At 45.0% G+C, this 24,177-nt stretch overlaps 1 protein-coding gene across 3 annotated transcripts in view; it reads left to right on the forward strand.

Annotated features, from left to right (window-relative positions):
- The window catches only part of DHX35 (DEAH-box helicase 35), a 77,449-nt gene that overhangs the window by 47,356 nt on the left and 5,916 nt on the right, over window positions 1-24,177 (forward strand). The window contains exons 14-22 of one of the 3 annotated variants that reach the window (XM_033839406.2): window positions 2,070-2,124; window positions 5,122-5,217; window positions 7,252-7,346; window positions 8,990-9,067; window positions 10,586-10,715; window positions 14,809-14,890; window positions 16,887-16,958; window positions 18,133-18,244; window positions 22,207-23,409. In XM_033839406.2, coding sequence (XP_033695297.1) covers window positions 2,070-2,124; window positions 5,122-5,217; window positions 7,252-7,346; window positions 8,990-9,067; window positions 10,586-10,715; window positions 14,809-14,890; window positions 16,887-16,958; window positions 18,133-18,244; window positions 22,207-22,251 — 765 coding nt within the window. In that variant the 3' untranslated portion in view covers window positions 22,252-23,409. Of the gene's footprint in view, window positions 1-2,069; window positions 2,125-5,121; window positions 5,218-7,251; window positions 7,347-8,989; window positions 9,068-10,585; window positions 10,716-14,808; window positions 14,891-16,886; window positions 16,959-18,132; window positions 18,245-22,206; window positions 23,410-24,177 lie in introns of those variants that run through there. The other 2 variants (XM_073792996.1, XM_033839407.2) reach the window with 2 other exon arrangements.

The raw sequence follows: 24,177 nt of genomic DNA on the forward strand, positions 1-24,177 counted from the left end.
AGCTAAAGGAAAGGGAACAGCACAAATAGTAACTAACGTTAGAACATGTTTGGCTTCTCTAGGAGAGATAAATGCAAGTTGAAATAGCTGTACCACTGTACATTAATTGAATGATCAAACATAAGGAAAAATGGTAAAATCCAAAGCTGACACAGTTTGGGGAAAGTGGTTTTATATTCTGTTTCAGTCCTCATGGAGGACTTTCTGACATTATTTTATGAGCTGTAGAAATGCCTGGTATTTATTCTCAGGGAATTTTCTCCTGAAAAAAATAATTCAAAAGAAACAAAGAACTTACATGTAGGATAATGTTTATAGTATCATTTTACATTAAATTAAAAATATAATAACGGAAATCATAAACTTTCAGACAACTGAAAAATGAGGAAAATACATATAAACTCATCTTCATATATTGCCTTCTGGTTATTTCCTCCTGAAATTGTGTTTTTTTCACAGTTGAAATCACAGGATACATATAATTTTGTATATTTAGCAGTGATGATTACAGTAGCAAAGAACTAAAAGAACTCAACTGCCCAGTAGTAAGAAAGTTGCTTATTTCACAGTGTATGACCTTGTCAGAATAGTATGCAGTTGTCCCAGGGTATTTGCTGTGAAGTGTCCATGGGTACAAGAAACAGAGGGAACAGGAAAGCAGGCAGTGAGAAAAACAAGTTAAAATTATACACACACAGTCCTTCCAACTACATTAAAACAGCGTTTGCATATGGTCCCGAATCAGATGAGGCCATAGAGAAATACTAGTAAATGTGTGTTGAGGTGAGAATACTCTGGATGTGATTGGAGAAGGGGGTGGGTAAAGGTGTGGGTTGTTTTGATTGATGATGAATTCAAAGAGCAGAATTCATTGGGCTTGGTGATTGACTGGAAACAGGGCCAAAGATTGAAAGGAGTCGAAGAGAGCCTGTTTTGTTCTGTAATTATTCAGAACCACATTCAGTGCTTGAGCTATCCATTATTCATGTAATCTCAGTGTAATAAAAGATCCCAGAGGGGTTCAGCTCCTCTATTGAGGTGCTGTGTGTATGTTGCCTGTTTGTAAAGTAGGATGTTGTGGGCACTGAGGAAAGGCTAGTGAATCAATTATATGATTTAGTCAACAGCGATTTGTTGAATCCCCAGTGTATAGTGAATCAGGTCTCGTTCCTACCCTCATCTGTGTGTGCATGCAGTCAGCACAGCTTTGAGAAGTACAGCTCTGTTCCTTGGCAGTCAGTGGGTGGGGTAGAGTGGAAAGAATGAGACCTGAATTCAGTCTCTGACTTTGCCACCAACTGCCTCTAGGATCTTGTTCAAATGTCTTTTACTTTTTGTTATTCACTTTCCTCATCTGTAAAATTGAACTAAAACAGCGTGATACTTAAAATACATTTGTTGTGAATGCATTTGAGAAAAAAAAACTATGCAGTTTGCAAAAGGACTATAATTTCATTATGTGGCTTATAGATGAAATAATTTAGAGGACGATAGTAATGATGCTTGGTACTCAGTAGATGCCAGTAAAGGCGCGTGGAAGGAAAGAACATAGTAAGGATCCAGAGACTCAGACTGAAGGTCACAATATCAGCTTTGCTTAGCTCCAAATTGTCTGGCATTCTCTTTTCAGGAATTCAAATTTAACCGATGTCAGTTGCCCCCTATAGGCAGGGCCTGGGGCAGGGCTGTGGGTGATGCAAAGATGAATCATCCACCACTACTGCAGTATCATGGGGCTTCTTAGAAGGCTGAGACACGAAGTAAAAACTAGAGATGTTTGATGAAAGCTTAGGGAAAGCAAAGAGGTAGTTCAAGGTAAGAACCCATCGCTTCTGATGGAGGGGAGCATGAGGGAAAGCTTCAAAGGAAATGTTTAGCCAAGCTGAGATTAAAGACCAAATAGTACTAAGGGTGCTGAGAGGGAGAGGAAGGACATTTCAAGAGTAGAAGCGTGGAGGTTGGGAAGTCTCGGGCATGTTAGAGAGAAGAGTGGATTGAGCAGGAAAGTCACATTATTATGGCTGTTACCTGATGAAGTTAACTTAGGAGGGTTTTTATGTTTTTTACAGCCCCCTCCAGCACAGTCGATGGTTCAGGCGTTGGAGTTACTCTATGCTCTGGGAGGTATGCCTGTCTCTTGTTCTGTGTTTTCTTATCTGTTTATTAATATGTGATATTAGTTAGGTTGTATTCACGCTAGGGTTCTTAGTATCTTCAAGGCTGGGATTGATTCTCCCTATATGTATGGTCCTCTTAGTGACACGTCAGCTCATCCAAATAAGAAGGTGGGATGGTGATTAATGAAGTCCAGTCGTGACAATGAATTTATAAAGCCTGTGTCAGTACGTCAGAAGCTATTAATAACCATCGCCACAGCTACACTTCCAAGAGACATCTGGAAGATTCTCTACCAGTATTTCACATGTTACCTCTCTGCGCCTTTTCCTCTGTCCCTCGACCCCATTCTGAAATCTGGCCCTGTGTTCTCTCCCTAACTCCCCTTCCTTCCACTCCTGGAGTTCCCTGTGGAGAATTGGGTAGAATACCAGGCTGTGGTATTGTTTGGGTGAGGAAACACCATGTTATGGAGGAACTTCTATTCTCTTGTTTGAAAATGTGGTATTTACCTTAAGATAGAGAAAACTGTGGCCTGAATTTACCTCTTCAGGAAGTTTGTGTCTTTTCTGTGAATGTTGCCTCAGGTGAATATAATATCCAGTTCAGTATTAAATTTCAGTGGAGGTTTTGTTCTTTGAGATTCTTTCTTTCTCTCTTTTTTTTTTTTGTTCTCAACATCTTTATTGAAGTATAATTCATATGCTGTAAAATTTACCCATTTAAAATGTACAGTTCAGTGCTTTTTAGTATATTTACAGGGTTGTGCAACCATCACTACAAGTTTAGAACATTTAGAACATTTTCATCACCCAAAAAAGAAACCCTGAACCCAATAGCCCTCCCTCCCCATTCCCTCCCCAATAGCCCTCTCCCCCATCCCAGCCTAGGCAACCGCTAATATACTTCCTATCTCTATAGATTTGCCTATTCTGGACATTTCATATAAATGGAATCACATAGTATGTGGTCTTTTGTGATTGGCTTTTTTCATTCAGCATGATGTTTTCAAGATTTATCTATGTTGTAGCAGTATTGATACTTCATTTCTTTTTATTGCCGAATAATATTCCATTGTATCGATATACCACTTATTATTCTTATTCATTTATCAGTTGATGAACATTTAGATTGTTTCCCCTTTTTGACTAATATAAATAATGCTGCTGTAAGTATCCACGTACAAGTTTTTGGTGGACCTTCTACCAGCAGTGTGTGAGGGTTCCAGTTTCTCCACGTAATGACGGGTTGCCCATGCTTGTTATTATCTGTTTTATGTACTGTAGCCATCCTGGTGGGTATGAAGTGGTGTCTCGCCATTTTGGTTTGTATTTCCCTAATGACTGATGATGCTGAGTACTTTTTCGTATGCTTATTGGCTATTTGTATATCTTTTTTGGAGAAATGTCTATTCAAATCCTTTGTTCATTTTTACTTGGGGTGTTGTCTTTTTATTATCGAGTTGGAGGAGTTCTTTATATATACTGGATACACGTTTCTTATCAGATCTGTGATTGTAAATATTCCTCCCATTCTGTGGGTTGGCTTTTCACTTTCTTGATGGTATTGTTGGTAATACAAAAGTTTTAAGTTTTTATGTGGTTCAGTTTATGTATTTTTTCTTTCATTGCTTGTGCTTTTGGTGTCTTACCTAAGAAATCATTTCCTAATCCTTGGGCATGAAGATCTCTCCTAGGTTTTCTTTGAAGAGTTTTTATAGTTTCAGTTCTTATGTTTAGTAGGTCTGTGATCCATTTTGAGTTAATATTTTGTATAGGGTGAGGTAGGGGTCCATCTTCATTATATTTATGATACCTTCCTGTGAAGGAATAGCCAACTATTGATTAAAAAAAAATCTCCAATGATTTAAAAGGCCTTTAGGGTCTATATCACATCAGCCCTGAGTGAGCATATGCCAGAAAAGGTTTCCATCCTCTGTTCTCAAGCATGTGATAGGAACTTGAAAGCAAAGTCTCCTGGGATAATCTGAAATGTGTATGAGAGAATATCCACTATTTAGAAGTTTTTCATTTGGACTGATTTTCCTCCAAACAGAATGAAATTTAAAATATTTAAAATGTCTTCACTGATCTAACTAAGCTGGAAAAGGTAGAGGGGAACACCCAACTTAAATTTATTTATAAGCTGAATTATCACCTTCAAAGAGATGATTATATGGGAACAGAAGAGAAATGACCTTTTCTATCTTGCCCTGAGGTCTGCAGCAGGTGTTTTAATGCTCCATCTTGGGAATAGTCTAAACCATAGTAAAACGAGAGTCTCTATCTTGGGAATCCACTACCTCAAAATTGGCTATTGGTAAAGAGGCAAGGAGGGATGTGAGGAATTGAAGGAGGCAGCCCAGTTCAGCAAACAGCCCCGGAGGCAGTTGGATAAACAGCTCTGGTGTTGGCACCAAAGAGAGAGCCGGGCGTGTGTTTAGACTCAGTCATCAGCTTTGTAATTGCTCACAAATTTCTGAGAGGCCTGGGACATCTGTGGCCTCTCAGAAACTGGCCATGGAAAAAGGTCCAGAGGTGATGCAGAGAGAACAGCAGGAGAGGTGGCAGAGAAGCAGGGGAGTGGGGAATCATGGAAGCTGGGGAGGAGTGTTTCTAAGGAGCTGTGGTCAGCAGAGTCAAAGGCTGCTGGGACCCTAAGGAAAGTGCCCTTTGTGTTTGGCACTGTCTGGTTGTCGGTCCCTTGGAAAGAGCAGTCTCTGGGGAGGAGTGGGACCAGGGGAGGGTGGGGGCAGGAGGAGGCTGTGAGGCCATTTCCTTATAATTAAGTCCTTGCATAGAGACCATCAGAAGGATCAGTTTTTCAAAATTGAGCATTCAAGAGCGCTGAGGAACTCTTTTCTTCTTTTATTGTAACAGCACTCTGGGTCAGGTTGAGGTTGGATACCTTTGTTTAGCATACATCATCTTTTATTCTCCCAACAACTGTGCATCTTCCAGCACCATGGTACATGCCTTCTGCTTTTTGTTGCTGTTCTTACGGCAGGGCTGGACAAAGACTGTCGCCTAACTGAGCCGCTTGGCATGAGGATAGCAGAGTTTCCTTTGAATCCCATGTTTGCAAAAATGCTGCTTGAATCAGGTAGGTGGAGACCAACAGTCCTCAATGATTTTATTTTGTCTGGGAGTTGTTTCCCAAATTCTGTGCACCCTGGGGAAGAGAGCACAATACATTTTGAGCAGTGAAGGAGCTTTCAGCTAAGGTTTGGGGCATGTGGCTAACTCGTGATTCAAGGTCAGTCGTCATTAATTCAGTAAACACTTTTGTTTGTTTCCTGCGGGTCTAGTACTGACACCTGATTTTTTTTTTAACAGGGATTTAAAAAAAATTTGTGGTATAACATACAGAACATAAAATTTACCATGTTAATCATTTTTGAGTGTGCGGTTCTGTAGCATTAAGTACACTCACGTTATTGTTCAGCCACCACCACCGTCTGTCTCTGGAACTTCTTCATTTTCTTCAAACTGGAACTCTGTACCCATTGAGCACTAACTCCCCATTCTGTCGTCCCCCAGCCCCAGCAGCCACCGTTCTGCCTTCTGTCTCTATGAAATTTGACTATTCTAGGAACCTCATAGAAGTAGAATCATACAGTATTTGTCCTTTTGTGACTGACTTTTTCACTTGATATAATGATGTCTTCAAGGTTCATTTATGTTGTAGCATGTGTCAAAATTTCTTTTTAAAGGCTGAATAATATTCCATTGTATGGATAGACCATTCATCTGTTGGTGGACACCCAGGGAGCCGCCACCTTTTGACTATTGTGAATAATGCTGCTATGAACATGGGTGTGCAAGTATGGGTTTGAGTCCCTGCTTTCACTTCTTTGAGGTGTATACTTAGAGTGGAATTGCTGGATCATCTGATAATTCTATGTTTAATTTTTTGAGGAACCACTGCATCGTCTTCCACAGTGGCTGCACCATTTTGTATTCCCACCACCAAGGCACAAGGGTCCCAGCTTCTCCGACACCTTCAAATTTTTGTGAGAATATGAGTTAAGGGATAAAAGTGTATAACCTGGAGATCTTCTAATACTTAGAAGTCAAAATCATCTAGAGCAGGGGTCCCCAACCTCCGGGCCACGGACTGGTACCCGTCTGAGGCCAGTTAGGAACGGCGCCACACAGCAGGAGGTGAGCGCGGGAGAGCGAGCGAAGCTTCATCTGCCGCAGCCCATCGCTTGCATTGAGCCGTCCCATGCCCCTCCCCAGTCTGTGGAAAATTGTCTTCCATGAAACTTGTCCCTGGTGCCAAAAAGGTTGGGGACCGCTGCTCTAGAGACTGTGGTTTGGCACACACTCCCCTGTGCTCCCCCCTCCTCAGTAGCCTAGAGAAGGGAAATCCTCATTGTTTCTTGCTTTTGTCTAACTTTATATTCACTGGCAACAGACAAAGCTGCATGTCAGACTAAGCATGGTGAAAGTTAGCTGTAATTGTGTTTTGGAGCAATCAGGCTTACACTGAGAAGCAGGATTCTAAGCTTGGGGCTGGGGAAGTAGGTCACTCACGAGGCCAGAAGCTGTGGGGAGCATGCGGCACCGTTCGCGCTCTCTGTCTGATGCCCCGGGGGGCTGATTGCCGCAGACTCCGTGTCCAGGTGGCAGCAGCTGCAGCCCACAGCGTGCTTCCCTGGTCTAGTTATGCCTCGGGCTTGCCGGCTGAAATGAGCCCTACCGAGAGGGAGGCCACCTCTTAAAAGGGTCCAGGAGCAGAGGGACAGCACGAGGGACACAGGCCCCGTATTCCCGGCCCCCTCTCCCTCTCAGGCTTTCTGCCAGGATTCTAGGTGTCCACACTGAGTAGGGAGCAGGTGTGGAGCTGACCCGCCCTAGTGATAGGGCCAAGCTGGCCCCCATTGAGCCTCACAGCAGAGTCCCTCGGTGTGGCCACCGCGGAGTGGGGTCCTTCCAGGCCTCCTTCCATCTGGACCGTGTACAGGACATCCCATTTGGCAGGGTGAAGTGTTTATATGTTACAAGCTTTAAAAATCAAGCTACGTGTAAATAGATGATCTTAGTTTACAATGTGGTGTAAAGAAAATGTCAGAAAACATCTTCTCTCTGACATATTGTATGTTTGAAATCAGACATGCTTTTTGGTTTATAGGAAATTTTGGCTGTTCTCAGGAAATTCTAAGCATTGCCGCCATGATGCAGATCCAGAATGTCTTTGTGGTCCCCTCAAACCAGAAGTCTCAGGCTGTAAGTCCGACTGTTCATTCGAGTCTTGCTCACTTTGGGCTTTCTTTTGTTAAAACTTCCCAGGAACTGCCGGTGACAGAGCAGCTTATGTTTTGAGGGTTAACTGTGTGCCTGACATTGTGCCAAACATTTTACGTGCGTCATGTCATTTTATCTTCACCGTGGACCTGGGGGGGGAGGTACTACTATCATCAGTTTTAGAGACGGAGGCACAGAAAATTTAGGTAACTTATGCATGGTTGCACAGCCAGAATTGATGGAAGTTGCCTTTCACAGTCCAAAGCCCCAAATCTTAACCATTGTCCTACTGACTTCCTAAGGGAAGTTTTTTTTTCTTTAAAGGCTGCTCTGAGAGCAACCTTGGTGGGCACGTTAGTGATATAAGGAGTCAGTGCCAGGGCACAGCAGGCTGGGCAAGTCAGGCTGCTGACAGGGTCCTCCCAAAGGCCCAGGCATCTGTGACAACTGGAAGGGTGAATGCTGGAAAGACAGTGAAGGAGAAATTACACTGTTGAAGAGCACCGGGGAAGTGAGGTGTCCTGATGGAGGGAGGCCCAAGATGAGCTCAGCGCCAGTTCCTGCTGGAAGAGTCAAGAAGCAGAAGCAGAGGGCTGAATGTAGCAGGGAGGAGAGAAACTTCCTTATGGACCGTTACCATCTTCCCTGACAGTTGCATAGCTGCAGGTTACGAAGTTTTCGTGCCTGGATGGTTCTGTTGTTTGTTTGCTTTTCTATTAGCCTTTTTAACAATCCAACCGCAGGACAGGCAAATTCATTTTCAAGACAAGGAAAGTGAAGTTCTAAGCACTGTGTCTAAAATTGCAACATATACCCCTCCCGTCTCCATCCCCTGCCCCTGCTTTATTTCTCTCCTCTAGCTGTTCTTACCACCTACCATACTATATATTTTGCTTATTTATCCTGTTTGTTGTTTTTCTCCCACCACTGTCGTATTCACTGTTGTATCCCAAATGCATAGAACAGTGCCTGGCCTATAGTAGGTGCTCAGGAAATATCTGTTACTGAATGAATGGAAGGAAGGTGAATTATGTGGTATTTGATACAAGGAGCAAATTCTGAAGTCAGTAAGTGTATTTGTGTACTTGTATATATATTGGATACGCTGTTCCTTGAACCCATGGGAGCAGATGGCATTGCCCAGGATCTCACAAAAAGAAAAACTTAGGGACTGGGTCTGAAAGGATTGCGTAGCTCGTGGTGGCTTAGGAATATAGAGTGTCTTCCATGCTCCAGACAGCCGGCCCCTTGCCCTTCGCTTACTTTCTCTCAGGGGCTGGGAAGAGTTCTTCTGAAAGAGAAAATATTGACTGGATAGAGGAGGAGAGGGACAAGAGCACTAATATTTATCTAACACCTGTGCCAGGTACTTTATGGTGGATTATCTTAATCCCATAGCAGTCTTGATACACAAGTTTAATATTCCAATTTTCTAGATAAGGAAATGGAGGCTGAGAAAGGTTAAGTGACCAATCTGAGGTCTTTGAGGAAACGGCAGAGTCAGGATGGGTGCAAACTAGGTCTTTCTGACTCTACAAGCCATGAGCTATTCATCGTGTAATGTTGCCTCCAGGAAGAGAGGCTCAGAAGAGTCAGCTTCTGAACATTGCATTTATTCTCTCCAGATTCGAGTGCACCGAAAATTTGCTGTGGAAGAGGGTGATCATCTTACCATGCTCAATGTGTACGAAGCATTCATCAAGGTAAGCACAGCTGCCACTCAGAAGGCCCCCTCCGTGCACCCGTCCACTGGAAGTGATCTAGGGGCGAGGATTCCGGAAGTGTAGTTTATAAAAGGATGGCCAACAGGCCTCTATTTTCCTATTAGATTATTGCCAGAACTTCTAATCCGTGATGGCTTCTTGCTTCCCCTGCATAGCGATCTGGCCCCCAGCAGTGGGTCAGAGGCTCGGCCTTCCTTGGCTCACCCTTTCCTCACTCCGTCTCACACCCACCCCATGTTCCTGGACAACACTGTCCAACATTTGAATAGGAAGTTCTGATATATTTTCTGCAAATAAATGAGGCTGAGAGTAACTTGTGGTTTTGAATCTTCAAAGCTGTCTACGTGAATTTGAGATTTCACACAGCCACCACTCCTCCAGCTGCCAGACAAGCTGTGAGAAGACATTTAGTCGGGGATCCACATATACTTACATACCCTACCCAGATTTAGCCATGGTGATGGTAATTTTTGTTGTTCTTAATAGTCTGTAAAACTAGGAGCAAATAATACAGCTTAAAGTCCTCACTAAAAAATGCTAAAAAGAGAGATCTAATGATGATGAAAGCAATGAGAAAAGAAAACAATATATAAACTTCTTATATAAAGGAGAGGATGTTAAGGGGGAAATGAGACATTTCAGATATTCAGTATCTCGTCTTTACTTCTTAAATAATTTCTTTTAGAAGGGGAGAAATACTAAGTGTTTGTTTTCCCAGAGATTTGAAGCGAGATTATTTAGTTAATGAACAGTTTTCAGAAAACCGAATCTCTTATTGAGATTATTAATTGTGGATTAAGTCGCTTAAAATTCGTTTGTGCAAAAACAGTGCACCATTTCCAGCTTCCTCTACCAGTAGAAAGCGGGTCCAGGGCTACAGTGCATTAGTCTATAGTTGCCTTCTGGGAAAGAGCTCTTTGAATTATATTTTCTTACGTAAAAACACCTTCCTCCCTGGCTTGTAATTTCAGAGGTACATTCCCACAGCAATAATTTAGGATATAATGATCATACTTCAGAATATAGAACAAAACTAAGTACTGTTGATAGAAAAATCATACTTTGGGGATTAAATAATAGTAATTTGCAAATTATTTCTAAATTGGCAAGTGTCGTATTACTTGCCTGTTGTCAAAGTGATAAATTCAAGCCTGCCAGAGAGGGAACGTTGATTTGCAAAGAACTGCAGGGAAGGGGTTCTGTCTGAGAGTTGGCCACTCCCATGGGTATTTAAGATTAAAAACAATTCTGCTTGTCACTAAGTTCTCACTTGCCCTTTAGCACAGAGAGTGAGATCGGAGAGCAGTCAGGTGGTGAGCACGGTGGTCAACGTCTGTTTAGAGAGATGGGGCAAACAAGGGCCCGTTATGATCTGAAGATCTTGTCCCATTGAGTAAGCAAACGGGGGCAGAGAGATGAATGACCTCCACCACGTAGCCTCAGTTGAGAACTTTCCTGTGCTCTTCTCACTCTCCTTCTATCTGGGTTGTCCTGTAGCACAATAAGAACTCCCAGTGGTGTCAGGAGCATTTCCTGAATTACAAGGGTCTCGTCAGAGCCGTGACAGTGAGGGAGCAATTGAAAAAGCTTCTTGTCAAGTTTCAAGTGCCCAAGATATCCAGTGAAGGTAAGAATACGCTGCCACCACCAGTGGCGCCCCTTTCTCTGCTCCGTGTAGCTGCATTCTTGGAGTTGTTAGGCTGGGCTGGTGTGAGGCAGCACAGTGTACTCGGGACCCACACCGGGTTCATGTTTTGAATTGCCCGTGCTGGTGAAAAGCTGCATGTGAAAGTAGCATATTTCCCCCCAAGGAGGTCCATTTTTATTTCTGAGGGCCATTCTTGGGAAAAAATTTAACAAGCCCTGACAACACTTAAGAATCATTAACAGTCACATCATTGTACATTCCATGGTTAATTATCCCATGTAGGCTTTGCAAGAAAAATGACTTGTAAGTGGACAACATTTATGGCCATTCCACATAAACTGCATTTTATTTTCAGTTACAGGTGTTACTAAAGCAAGTGCCGTGCGTTTAGCCTAGGCAGGCACTGGGGTGATGGAAGTTGTGTAAGACACAGTTTCTGGCCTCTAGTTGCGACAGTGACTACTGAGGACACACTAGGTTACACCATGGCAGGGGTTCTACTTAATATTCTCTACTTAATCTCCTACTCTGAGGTGTGGGTGATGTTATCCTGATTTTATAGAGGAGTTGTTAGGCCCCAGGAAGAAGTTAATTTAAGTTCAGGACAACACAGCTGGTAACCAGCGAAGCCAGGTCTGTGTGGCTCAGACTTCTGAGGGGGTGATGTGTCTGCTCAGCCATTCAGCAATTGTCTTTCGAGCCCCTCCTGGGCGCCAGGCCCTCAACCGCACTCTCAGCACCACTAGCGCTCACTAACATTTATGAAGCGCCTGTAATAGGCCTGGCAGTGTTGTGAGTGTTTTCATACGTGAATTCATTTAGTGCTCACAGCATTCCAGTGAAACACGCGCTGCTGTTACCCCATTCGACAGATGAGAAGAGTGGGCTCAGGAGACGAGCGACTTGCTGCACAAAGGTCTCACGCAGTGAGTGTACAGTGGAGTCAGAACTCAGGCAGTTTTATTCCAGAGCTTTATTTTGCCTTTATATTAAGAGTGACTAATTACATGATGAGGAAGACATGGTTCTTACTCTCAGGAAACAGTGCAGTGAAGGGAGAGATTCCTACAGAGACCCACTACTTCAGTATGAGATTATCAGTCGTCTTAGAAGCTACAGGAGTTGGCGTTTGAGTGATCATGGCGGACAGCAATGGGGGCTCTAGTAGGAATGCAGGGAAGAAGGAATCCAGGTTGGGGCTCTGGCCTGGGAGGCCTCACAGTGGGCCACGAGTGGTGGCGGAAGTCCAGTTGAGTTTACTGGTTGAATTAGAAACCAGTGGCAAAGGGCTTGCTAGGTAGGGAGGACTGTGGAGACAAGTGCTGGGAGAGGGGAGCATATAAGATGCTCAGAGAGTATTGATGGATGACCAAGCTCACAAGAGAGGGAAGAGTTGAAACCTGGGTGGTTGGGTAGAGTTGGTGTCATCAATAGAAACAGGAAGCTCACAGGGGCAACTAACTGGGGAGAAGCCGGTCAAGCACCTGTCACCCAGCAGATAGAGGACAACGTGCATCTGCATCTTTGTTTCTTAACCTGTTTTTCATTGTCAACCTGAAACAGCAGAAATGTGTCTTGGCGGGCTCTGAGGAGCTCCAGTTCTTTATGTCCCAGCGCAGAAAGAATTCAGTGAGAGGCAACATGATAAGAAGTGGTTTATTAGAATAGGACTCTTGTGAGGCTTACAGGCAGGCGGGCGAGAGGCTGCCACGCCGAGAACTTAGTGGGCTACAGTATTATAATCAAAGGAAAAGTGGGGAGGGGGAGAAGACCATTCTTGAGTAGACGTCAGGCTTCCATCACCAGCTCCTCCTCCACGTCGGGTGAGGGAATTTTGTCCCTACATGGTGGAACTGGGACTGTCATGGCGCAGTGGAAATGAGCAAAAAGGCGGTAACATATACTAAAATAGGGTAAATCATCTCAAGTTTCAGTATAATGTCACCGGTGCTTACATTTTTGTTTTTAGTGTGCGCAGAGAAGCATGTCCTAGGACTCACTATCGTACTGAGCTCTCTGGACAGGATGTGGGTCTCCTTCCACAATTGTTTTATTGTTTCGGGGCGTGTCTCATGCTTCTCTTGCACGGTTTTGTTGCTAAGCAAGCCGGCTTGGTTTTGTGGTTAAGCAAACCTGCCTTCTTGAGTGATCTTTAACTTACATACTTTTTCTCTACTTACAATCCCCTAGTAGGATTAACTATTTAATCACCTCCTTTGTCCCTTTACTCTGTCCCTATCGAACCCCTCACCCAGGAGAAAAGTTACATTGAATTTGAACTCTTCCTAAAGAGAGAAATTAAATACTAAGGGATAAGATTTTGTAAGGTGAGGTTGAGCTCTGGAGGGCCACAGTCATTGTAATGTCTACGATCCCTACTGCCCTGCCCTCAGGAGCCCATTTTCACCCCTTGGAAGTGGTATCGTCCTGATAACAATGCACGTTCTACATAGAAATTTCTTTTGGGCAATTGGAGAGAAGGGACTGAATCTAGGATCAAATTGTGGTTAGAAATGTAGATTTGAGATTTATCAGTTCTGTGCTGAAGAACAATAGAGAAAATCATGGAAATTCAATAAATTACATGCAAATTTAAAACTTCTAGATGTTAAAGAAAGCAAACAGTGAAAAATATTTTCAGCATATATGAGATAAAAAATTGAAAACTTTTTGACAGAATGAGTTTATTTAACTTTTTTTTTTTTTTTTTTTTTGCGGTCGGTACGCAGGCCTCTTACTGTTGTGGCCTCTCCCGTTGTGAAGCACAGGCTCCAGACGTGCAGGCTCAGTGGCCATGGCTCACGGGCCCAGCCGCTCTGCGGCATGTGGGATCTTCCCAGACCGGGGCACGAACCCGTGTCCCCTGCATCAGCAGGCGGACTCTCAACCACTGCGCCACCAGGGAAGCCCCTATTTAACATATTTTTAAATAACGTTCTAGTTTTTTTTTTTTGGCTGTGCTGCATGGCTTGCGGGATCTTAGTTCCCCAACCAGGGATTGAACCCGCACCCTTGGCAGTGAAAGCACAGAGTCCTAACCACTGGACCGCCAGGGAATTCCCTGTTTAACATATTAAGAAAAAAAACAAAACAAAACCCACTAGTTTCCAAGTTGATAAATGGGCAAAGGAATGGAATGGAAAATTCACAAAAGAAGAAATATAGACAGTAATCAAATAAATGTACAATAAAAGAAGGGGTACCTTTTTGCTAGAACATTGCTGGTAAGAATGCAGTGAAACCGACATTCTCATACATTGTTGATGGCTTTGTAAATTATACCACCTTTTGGGAACCTGTTTACCAACGTACTATGTTTTATTGGATCCAAGACACCATCATTTGTAAGACACACCATTATTTTATGTATCATAAAGAAAGAAAAAAATGCTGCCAATTATAATACAATTGCTGTCCTGATTTCAGTGAGTTAAAGTGTAAAAAAGAGTGGGTCTTAGAATTGATGAAATATATATCATAAGCCATATAGATGACATTATCATTTTGCACAATAATATGGATATATCCTGTGGAAATCATCTAATAAATGGGCAGGCTTTATCCTTGGAAGATGTTTACTGTAGCAACACAGCCACCAATTAAAATGAGATGTTTGAAAATTTTGAAGAATTACAAACTGTAGCTATAATCACAGAAATAATATTGTAGTGTTAGTGTCCCAGGTTGTGTCTTATGGAAGGAACATCATTCCTGCAAAATGCTCTCCTAAAAGGGAGTTCCGAGGTCACTGGCCAGCCTGTGGAGTGCTCTGTAGGTTCTGGTGCTCAGCCTTGGTCTTGTCGTCTGTGGCCCGGGGAGGGGTTGGGGGCCCCAGGTTAAGGGAACAGTCCAGCGTATTTCCCTCAGCAGCCATTGTGGGAGGGTGGGGACCTCCATAGATGGTGCCAGGGCAGGTGTCCAGCACTGGGAAGCGTGGGGCTGGGACCTGTCCAGGAGATGGTTGCGAGGTAGCTCGAAGCAGCCTGGGATGGGCCTCACGGCACAGGCCTGGGCACACAGAGCATAGGGCAGAAGAAGTCTCATCCATTGCTCTGTTTGCTACCTTGTGTAGGTGATCCAGATCCGGTTCTGAGGTGCATTGTTTCCGGATTCTTTGCAAATGCCGCGAGGTTTCATTCTACTGGAGCTTATAGGTAACATGATATTTTGTAAAGTCATTTGGGAAGTCACTTAAGGCATTGAAATCTTAAAAATAATCCAAACCCCATAGCAAGGTGACATGCAGGGAAAGTAGAGAAATGAAATCATTTTTCTTTATTTGTATCATGCCTCTTTCTAAAGATGCATTGAGGTTAGCTGTATAGCTTTAAGTGAAATGTCTTAACTTTATGGAAATGATTCTCAAATACTCAGCCCATCTACATGTTGTAGGAGCATGACAGTCACCAGTCTGCAAGCTGGTAATATTTCCATTCTAATCAGAGAATAATAGGACCAGAGGGAACCATTGAAGATGATCTTTCCTAGAGAAGTTACTTTTGCCCTTGGGCAGTTCCTGATGTTTTTAGAGATCTGCAGAACTGCAGCTACCCAGATAGATAGTGGCCACATTTGAATGTTGGCAAGTGTTTCTTCATGTGCTGGCCACCCCTCCCACTGCTACAGACTTCAGCCTGTCTCTTCCAGTTCCATTTTCTAGGCATAGAAAAATCACTGAGCATTAATGCCCTCCGATAACCTCTAGTATATTCCAATGTGGTAAAAGCTAACACACAGTTTAGGCCTCTTTTCTCTAACTGAATCGTTCCAGTTCTTTGAATTGTTATTTTTAGTCTGTCTTTTCTGAGCTCCTTTTAGTCTCATAACTTCATTGTAGCCGGTTTAAAGCGCAGTGATCATGACGATCTCTTCTTTAATAAGGGAGCAGTCACAAGGCTTTCTCCCCAGCTTGTCTTTGGATTTCCTCCATATATTGTCATTAGCTTTTTCCCCTCAGAACATATGACAGTCCTGTGATCCTGCAGTCACCATGATGTCCCGTCCCGGACACTGGGCTTTGTTAATGAGCCCAGTGTTGCGCTGGGCTTCTTTTTTTTTTTGGCAGCCAGGTCTCCTCCATCTAGTATCCTAGTAGCTGACTGTTTGATCCTCAGTACAGCACTTTACATTTGTCTCTAGTGTGTTCTGTTTGTTACTCCAGGCCAAGTAGTCTAGCCTATCAGTATCATGATTCTGTTGCCCATTGTATGAGCTCCCCCTCCCAATGGTGAGTGGTCCCTGTTTGAGGCAGCTCTGGAGAGGCCTGTGATCTTCTGCAGTGAGTGCCGTTATTTTGTTGTCATTTGATTGCCCCGCTCTCCTCAAGAGTATTAATTAGCAATTTCTACTAGCATTTACAGAATTCTTTCGCCAGTGTCCTCAACAAAAATACAGGCTACATAATAGGCTTCGTGGTGGTTGGTCCCTTTGAGACAGAGTTCCGTGGCAGTCATCTGATAGGACAGCCAGGACCCCAGGCGCTGGCTTTATTTCAGCGCCAGAGATGAGCTGGGTCATGGCCTGAGGCACTTGCCGGGCACATAGGTCCCTGGCACCCACAGAAGCGCTCTGTAATTATGGTTTGGGCAGCAGCATCCTAAGGTTCTCCTGTGAGCTCATCTTACCAGTAGTTGTGTGCGTGGTAAATAGTTTTTGAATTAAATTGAATCAAGTCTGAGTTGGAATTTGAAATATTATCTCAGAGAAGTGGATAGTCCAATATTGAACTTTCTTTTTTTCTCCTATTATAGTCTCCCCCATTAGACAGTCTTTACTATTTATCTTTACTATTTAACCTTGTTTAATAGAAAAGTTTATAGACGTAATCGTATATATTATTTCTGTCCTCAAGGAAGTTTTTGAAAGAGAACCTACAGAAGATAAACATAGGCAGAGCAATGTATTTCTCGGTTAGTTTTTATAATGCCCATGTGTTGCTTTTCTTTTCCCTTTTTTATGTGATTTATTCTTGATTTCTAGAGTGACAGCAGGGGAGGGATCATAAAGGGCACAAGAGAAGATGGAGAGAATAGTTTTGTTTGTGTGAAGTACAACCTGCATGCATTTTTGATGACGTTAAACGTGTCTGTGGGAAGGTCTTGCTGTAAGTGTTGAAAATGTACTTGAGACAAAATTGTTCTGCTTCCCAAGGACCATCCGTGACGATCATGAATTGCACATCCATCCTGCATCGGTCCTCTACGCAGAGAAGCCGCCCCGCTGGTAAGCCCCCTTCTGCTCCTCTGCCTCGTAAGCGTATTGAAGGCAAGGCCTAGTTCTGGGTTCGTCTCTGGGTCCCCAGCGCCTGGAGTACAGGCGCCCAGTACACGTTTGCTGACTTTGTTCTACCGTGATCGGCTATAGAATTTCTGCTCTATCAAGGATCCCTTTAAGCCAGTGGTCTTATTCCTCTGCTCACTCATCCACTCAGCAAACATTCATGTTCACCCACGGACTAGGTGCTCTGTCCTTGTGCTGGGCACAGCTGTGCAGAGAGCAGTTCAGGTCCCAGCCCACAGCCTGACAGACACAGGTGGGTTCCAGTGCCTGGGGAGAAAGGCTTTGATAGAGGTGTATTCGATAGGTGGCTGAGGTTGGTACTTCATGTGCCAGAGAGTCAGGGCTGGCTGCTTCAGGGAGGAGATAAACTTGCTCTGGAAACTGATATCTTTTTTTTTTTGGCCATACGGTGTGGCATGCAGGATCTTAGTTCCCCGACCAGGGACTGAACCCATGCCCCCTGCAGTGGAAGTGCGGAGTCTTTAACTACTGGACCGCCAGGGGAGTCCCTGGAAACTGATATCTGTATTAATATATGCACTCCTGAAATCTGGGGATTTAAATTACCTTCTTGGCTCTTTGGTGTCTGTTACCTCAGCCTCAGGCAAACCTTTTTTAATAGAAGTATAATTTATATAGATTGGAAGAGTATTGACAATTGTGTTGCCCACGTAACCCATACTCCTAGTAAGATATAGAATACTTTCATCTCTCTAGAAAGTTCCCTTGTGTCTCTTTACAGTTAATTCCCAGCTCCTTTCAGAATCAGTGAGCCTTTGCTTCTATTTCTGCATTTTCTAATACATCAGGCTCTGTTCAGAGTTCTGTAAATAAAAGCATAAGGATCCAGAGGGTCCTGTGCTGATAACTGAGATGTCCTGGAAATCACGTAGGACTTGGAGTCTCCTCTGTAAAATGGACACACTGGTGCCCACCACTCAGGTCATGAGGCTTAAGTGAGCAGCATGAATGCATTTGTTTAATGTAGTGCCTGGCGCACAGAATAGATAGAAACGCGTTAAAGGTCAGGGGAGAAAACTCGCCATCTCTAATTGTTGTGCTTCTGACTCTCATCATAAGATACAGGAAATTAGCTCATGTTTTCTTCTTGTTTCAGGGTTATCTACAATGAAGTTATCCAGACCTCCAAGTATTACATGAGAGATGTGACCGCCATTGAATCTGCTTGGTTATTGGAGCTGGCTCCTCACTTTTATCAACAAGGAACGGTAGGAATGAACTGAGCCTGTCCCCCAGAACCACCTGTTACCTGCCTCTTTGTATTTTTAAATACACATTTATTTTCCAGTTTAATGTCCTAAACTTGCTGTCCCGTCCCCCCACCCCACAATGGTACATAGGGTGAAAGGCCATTACCATGCATGGTCCCAGACCGTTCTGGGTGAAAGCACCGTACCATTGCTCGTGGTGAAGTGCATTTAAACATAAATCCCTCTAACTTACACGATGAAAAAAGAGAATGTATCTTCAGCTCTCTCCCTCTGCTCTTCTAAACCATTTCCAAAGAAGTTCTGTCACACTGGACCATGTTCACAGGAAGCAGCACAAATATTTTCTGATGAGGATCGCCTCGCCAGGATGGTAAACACATGTGCAAGCTTAAACCCAAGGTGGTTTAAACACATGGTGGGAGATGCTGAGTGCCGGCATCGCTGTGTATATAGTGTGTGCTCTTCTTCCACGGCAGACATGTGCATTAATTCAGCATCTTTGTCATCTCTGATCTATTTTGCTTTTAGACTGTTTTTCTACCTCGTTATGGGTCACATTTTCCTGCTTCTCTTGTCTAGTAATTTGTTGTTGTATGCTGGACGTTATAGGTGCTTTGTTGTGAAAAGTTGGTTTTGTTGTTTTTATAGAATATTGAGTTTTTTCCTAGTAGACAGTACTGGCAGATCAGTTTAATTCCACCAAGGCCTGATTTTAGTGTTTTTCAGGCAGGTCTAGAGTAGCCCTGCTCCTAAGACATGGGCTTTTTGATGCCTCAACTGAATGCCTAGGATGTTCATTGAGGCCTTTGCACTCTGGCTGGTCAGAGCTCCAGTGTCTAAGCACTGTACAAACCTCCAGATCTCCATATGAGGTCACAACTCCCCAGTAACTAGTCTCTGCCAGCCTTATGGAACCTTGGCCTTCACATGTGCAGCTTAGCTTTCAGCCAAAGACTTAAGGGTGGTAGCTCTGTGTAGGGTTCTGGAACTCCTCCTTTCTGATGCCCTGTCCTGCAGATTCCAGCTAGCTCAGCAGCTCTGAACTCTGATCTGTGTTCCCTCTGCCCAGCTACACTGTTCTCTATTTAGGGTTCACTTCCCTATGACAAGGTTTGGAGGGCCATGCAGAGACCTGGGATGACTATAAAGCTCACCTCGAGTGTTTCCTTTCTCTCAAGGATTACAGCCCTGTGCTGTTACCCAGTGCCTGAAAATGATTGCTTCAGATATTTTGTCCAGTTTCACCATTGTTTACCACAGAAGGGAAACCAAAACCTGTTACTTCATCAAGGCTGTAACCAGACTACCGTGTTTTCAAACCAAAATTTGGCTTGATTGGTATATTTTAAAATTGGCAGATTTCACATTAAATATGGATTTCAAGATTCTCTTGAAGGAAATGTTAAATTTGCTGAGTTTCTGAGCCTGAGTTACTGCCTGGCAGCAATCAACAGGGGCTGAGGAATGGCTGGCTGCCTGCAGTGGGTGAGTGACTCTCTCCAGGTCCTGCCTCACTTGTTTATTTCACTTGCTCAGCTCTTCAAAACATTTGAGTTGTGATCCTATAAATGGAAGGATCTTCACATCCCTCTCCCTCCAGCAATGTTAAGGGAAATTGTCCTTTTAAAATCTTACGATATTTAAATCTTAAACAATATGACAGAAAAACCTTCCAAAACCTGCATCGTTCTTCATGTATCCTCATCCAGATATTTCAGCTAGAAATGAGATCAACTGCAGGGACTGAGAATAACACGGTGTGTTGTCTCTGCTGTACTGGGCTGATAAGAAGAAACCTGAAGTGAAAGAAAATCTTTTTCCTGCAAACCACTCAGGTGGAAAGCAGCAGACTTCAGAAGTCCAAGAGCAGCCATTGGAAATGCAGACGAGAGACTAAGGAGAAGGGTGCACCGTGAGGGTGCTAGTTAGAGTAGCAGGAATCAGGCACTTAGAGAAGGGTGATTCTGAAGTGGCCTCAGTTAGACTCTTGGAGAACAGAATTAACCTAGAAGCGGAGTCAAAATCACAGTTTCTCTCGCTCGAACACAAAGTTAAAGAGCAGATTGCCTCAGAATTTTGGAGAAAATGACAATGCCAAGCTTGTCTTTTTTCTCCAAATGCCCGTTTTTCAGCTCCTCCGCTCCACTCTGATGACTGCCTGTGATCAGAGTATTTTTAGAGAGGCCGGGACCTCAGAAATCACCTAGGTCGACAACCTCATTTCACAGGCGAGGGCCCTAACCCTTCCCACACCCCAAGAAACTTGGTCCCTCCCTAACTAAACAGTCCAAAGGCACTTCTGTTACTAACTTGTCCAAAATGGATTGATTTCTCCCAGAGCCCTGCTGCTCGCCAGTGGCCACCCATGTATGGTGGATGGTCCTTTGTAGCGTAGGTGTAGTGTAGCACCTCGCAACCAGGCACAGCCCACAGATCCTCCCCGGCTCTGTTCCTGGCATCTTCGGTGACTTTCCATTACCACTGTTTTTCAGAGTGTTGCCCTCACCCTGTAAAGAGGCCTGAAATGGTCCAGAGTCAGCTTTGTTTATACTCAACATTCTTCTCAGAAATGAGCACCAGAAATGGTCCCACAGGCATGATGACCTCACCCCCCATTCTCAAGCTAAGGCTGTGGGTGTCTACCATTAGTGGGAGGGGTCACGTCAGGTGAAGTGCACAGAGGAGGGAATTTGGAGAAATTCAGGAAGAGCCACAGCTGGAGAGGGGAAGGACAGGGCGACCTTTTCAGAGATTTGCCTTTCAAGACCTTAAATTTTTTCTCCTGATTCTGAGATACCTTTGGAATCTAGGGAAATCCCTCTTCACCAGGGCCTTTGCAAGAATCCATACTGGTCCTTTCTTGGGCATCAGTGGTTAGAAAGTGTGGCTTCTTGCAGCTCCTTTACCCCTGTGTCCTGTTCACTTGGCCACGCATCCTGTTGTGCTTGGTGGGGTGCTTCATCTTCTTTTGCACCTGCATTCTTTCAGGGCCTGCAGTTCTCTGTCAGCGAGGGGGATGGCTGTCTTGAGGCCATTGTAGGTGCACTGAGAAATGGGGTTTGGGCACGGAGTGCGAGTGTGCTGGGGTTGGCGGGCCTGCTCTGCTGGCAGTCGGCGGGTTGGGGATTCCTCGTGTGATGATCCTGCTGCACGTCAGGGCAGCACATCTGGGATATCTCCTGGTTGTTGGTTTATGATTATTAAGGGGTTATCAGGGATACCTCAGTTGGTGAACAGTGGACCTTTATTGAAATCTTCCGTTTATACTCCCTGCCTCAAATGCATATTTTAGGATTTCTAGCACTTTTGGCTTTACTTTAGAGTGTAAAGAATGCTTGTCTCCCCCAGTCCTATTATCTGATGCCCGTGATTATAATGTTATGCTTCCTGGGTTATCTGTACTGGTAGAGAGTGACATTTCTAAAAGAAAAACGTGTCACCAGGAAGTGTCCTTTTCCTGTGTGTCTTCCCCACTCTTGCGCAGGGCTCGATGAGAGTAGGGCCTCTAGCTGAGGTACCTGACTTTAGTTGGCTGACCTCTTTGTTGCTAAGGGGAGAAGACCTTCCCGTGACCGTTCTCAAGAAATTCTAGGAAACGCGAGGTGATCTGTGGCCCGAGCCCAGGTCCCAGAGCAGCACGGATATTGGGCTGCAGTGCTGGCCGGGGGGGGGGCCTGGGGTGGAGGGAGAGACGCGTCTCACTGACAGCTGCCCGCAGAGCCCCAGGGGCCCAGGTTGAGCCAGGGTGGCCTGACCTCAGGCTGTGTGGCTTACTGAAGGCCTGTTTCCTTTGTTGGTCACTTGGGCTTTTTTCCTCTATTGCCTGAGGGGCAGGCCATTTACTGAGAGGGTGTGGGCCAGATGGAAGCTTTGATCTGGTCACTTCCGTGGGAACCATGTTGAAGTCTGCTTTCTTTGTCTGACTGACCCCAGCAATGACGTTTTCTCTTCTCTTGTAGCACCTGTCCCTAAAAGCCAAGAGGGCCAAGGTCCAGGACCAGTGAGCAGAGCTGGGCTGCCGCTGCAGGGGCTGCTTGGTGCCCCCTCCTCCACTCTGCTGACCCCCCCCACACCGCCCCAGGGTTGGGGAGCTGGTGTCAGCTCCTGTGGACCCTTCATCGGCTCTTAAGTGGGCTGCAGCCCGTTCACAGCCCCTTCCCACCCCTCAGCATCTGCATTCCTCGCTGGGATCCCAGAGGAGTTTGTGCCTGGGAGGGCATCCTGCCTCTCGGGGGCTGGAAGGCCTGCGCTCTTTGCTCACCCAGCACCCTCCCTGGCCCAGCGTGCCACTGCCACCAGGCATGCAGTCCTGGCCCAGCCTTGTGGGGAATGAGGAAGACAGGCTGCCGCAGGCTGAAGCACCACGTGGAGGTGGGCAGAGGGTTTGCTGGGCTGGCTTTGCTTTCCCTGCTGGGGTCCCGGCTCCATTGACCACTGAGGTCCGCGGCCAGGTGTGAACAAGCGTGTGTCTGTGAAGGCCTGAGACCCTGGAAGCGTGGTGGATTTCTGTCAGAATCACCCAGGGGCGTGTCTGGTAGGCACAGGGGTTTTCCCTCTGCCCGCGTCACTGTTTGTCAGCGGTCAGGAGACCTGCGAGGCTCGGCGATGGACAGAGGACCCGTGCGTGCTGTGCTTTGTGAACACAGGCTTTCTCTGCTTCACAAGCGGGCTTAAGCTTCCCCTCCATGCACGGTGCCATGTCCTGTGCCATCAGCGAAGGCTCATCAGCTCAAACCCCATCCCGGATCCTCTGTAGCCGAAATTCACCACAGTTTAGAGGCTCTAAGCTTCTGTAGCTCAGGAACATAACTTGTACGTTTGCCTTTTGTTTCCTTGGGTTCTTGCGAGAATGCCAGACGGGGGCAAGGGCTCTTCCAGCAGGCACTGGTGTCATTGTCCCCCGGGCTGCTTTGCTGTGATGATGTTTGCATTTCAACCCATGACCGATACAGATTGTTTTCCCCTTACTGTTTCAGTGACATTTCTTTTAAAAACACGTAGCTCCAAAGTTTATTTTTGTACTGATGTTAGTTTGGATGAGCCACTTTTGGCTCAAATGTGTATGTCATTTTTATTTCTGTTTTATAAACATGTAAATAATAGTGATAACTCGTTAATAATAGTAAACCTTTATACTTAAAGTAAATGTATTCCCTCCCATGCATGGTTCTCGTGGTCTGTATTTTAAGATGGTCCAATTAATTCTTCCCAGTGAGGGCTTGACATTAGCTAAGAAACCAGATGCTTGGCACACAGCAGCTTTGGGGGGTCACATGGCCACAGGAAGCCCCATAAAGCAAGATCATGTGACCAAATGCCCTCCAGAGCTTGTTAGAGCAAACATGGGATGTTGTTTAGATGAAGTCCCAAGGAAGCGCTAATTCCTCCCAGTTTCCGATTGGGATCCTTGTGGAGAAAGGTCAAATACTTTTATAAAGTCTGAATTTAGGACCAGGGCTGATCCTAAAGAGCTTCTGTTGGGGTGGAAGGAGGGAAAGGTGCAGAATCCACATCCTCCGGTGGGTGAGACCACAGATCAAAACAGGAGATCAAATACGACAGTCCTGGGTGCAGGCCGGAGCCAGCACGGCGTCACTGGCCGCCTCTGCCTGTGCATCCCTGAGCCCAAGCACATCTGTGCCCCTGTACCCACACCAGGGCACGCCTCTGAGCTTTGTACCCTGTTTCACGTCGCAGCCTTGTGTGTGGAGAGGAACCATCACCGTCAGAGGCTTGCAACCACGAAATCATGGCCTTGGCCTGCGGCCTTCTTTACGCGTATCTGCAGGACCACGTGACCTCATCAGAGAGCCATGACCCCGCCTGGCTGAGAGAGGCCAGCAGGGCCCGATGGCCTAGCAAGCTCACAAGACCTTGTCCCCAAGTCACTCGACAAGAATGAGTCCCCTCGAGCCCCACATGGGTTTTCA

This window comes from Tursiops truncatus, chromosome 15 (assembly GCF_011762595.2).
Source record: "Tursiops truncatus isolate mTurTru1 chromosome 15, mTurTru1.mat.Y, whole genome shotgun sequence".
Lineage (NCBI taxonomy): Eukaryota > Metazoa > Chordata > Mammalia > Artiodactyla > Delphinidae > Tursiops > Tursiops truncatus.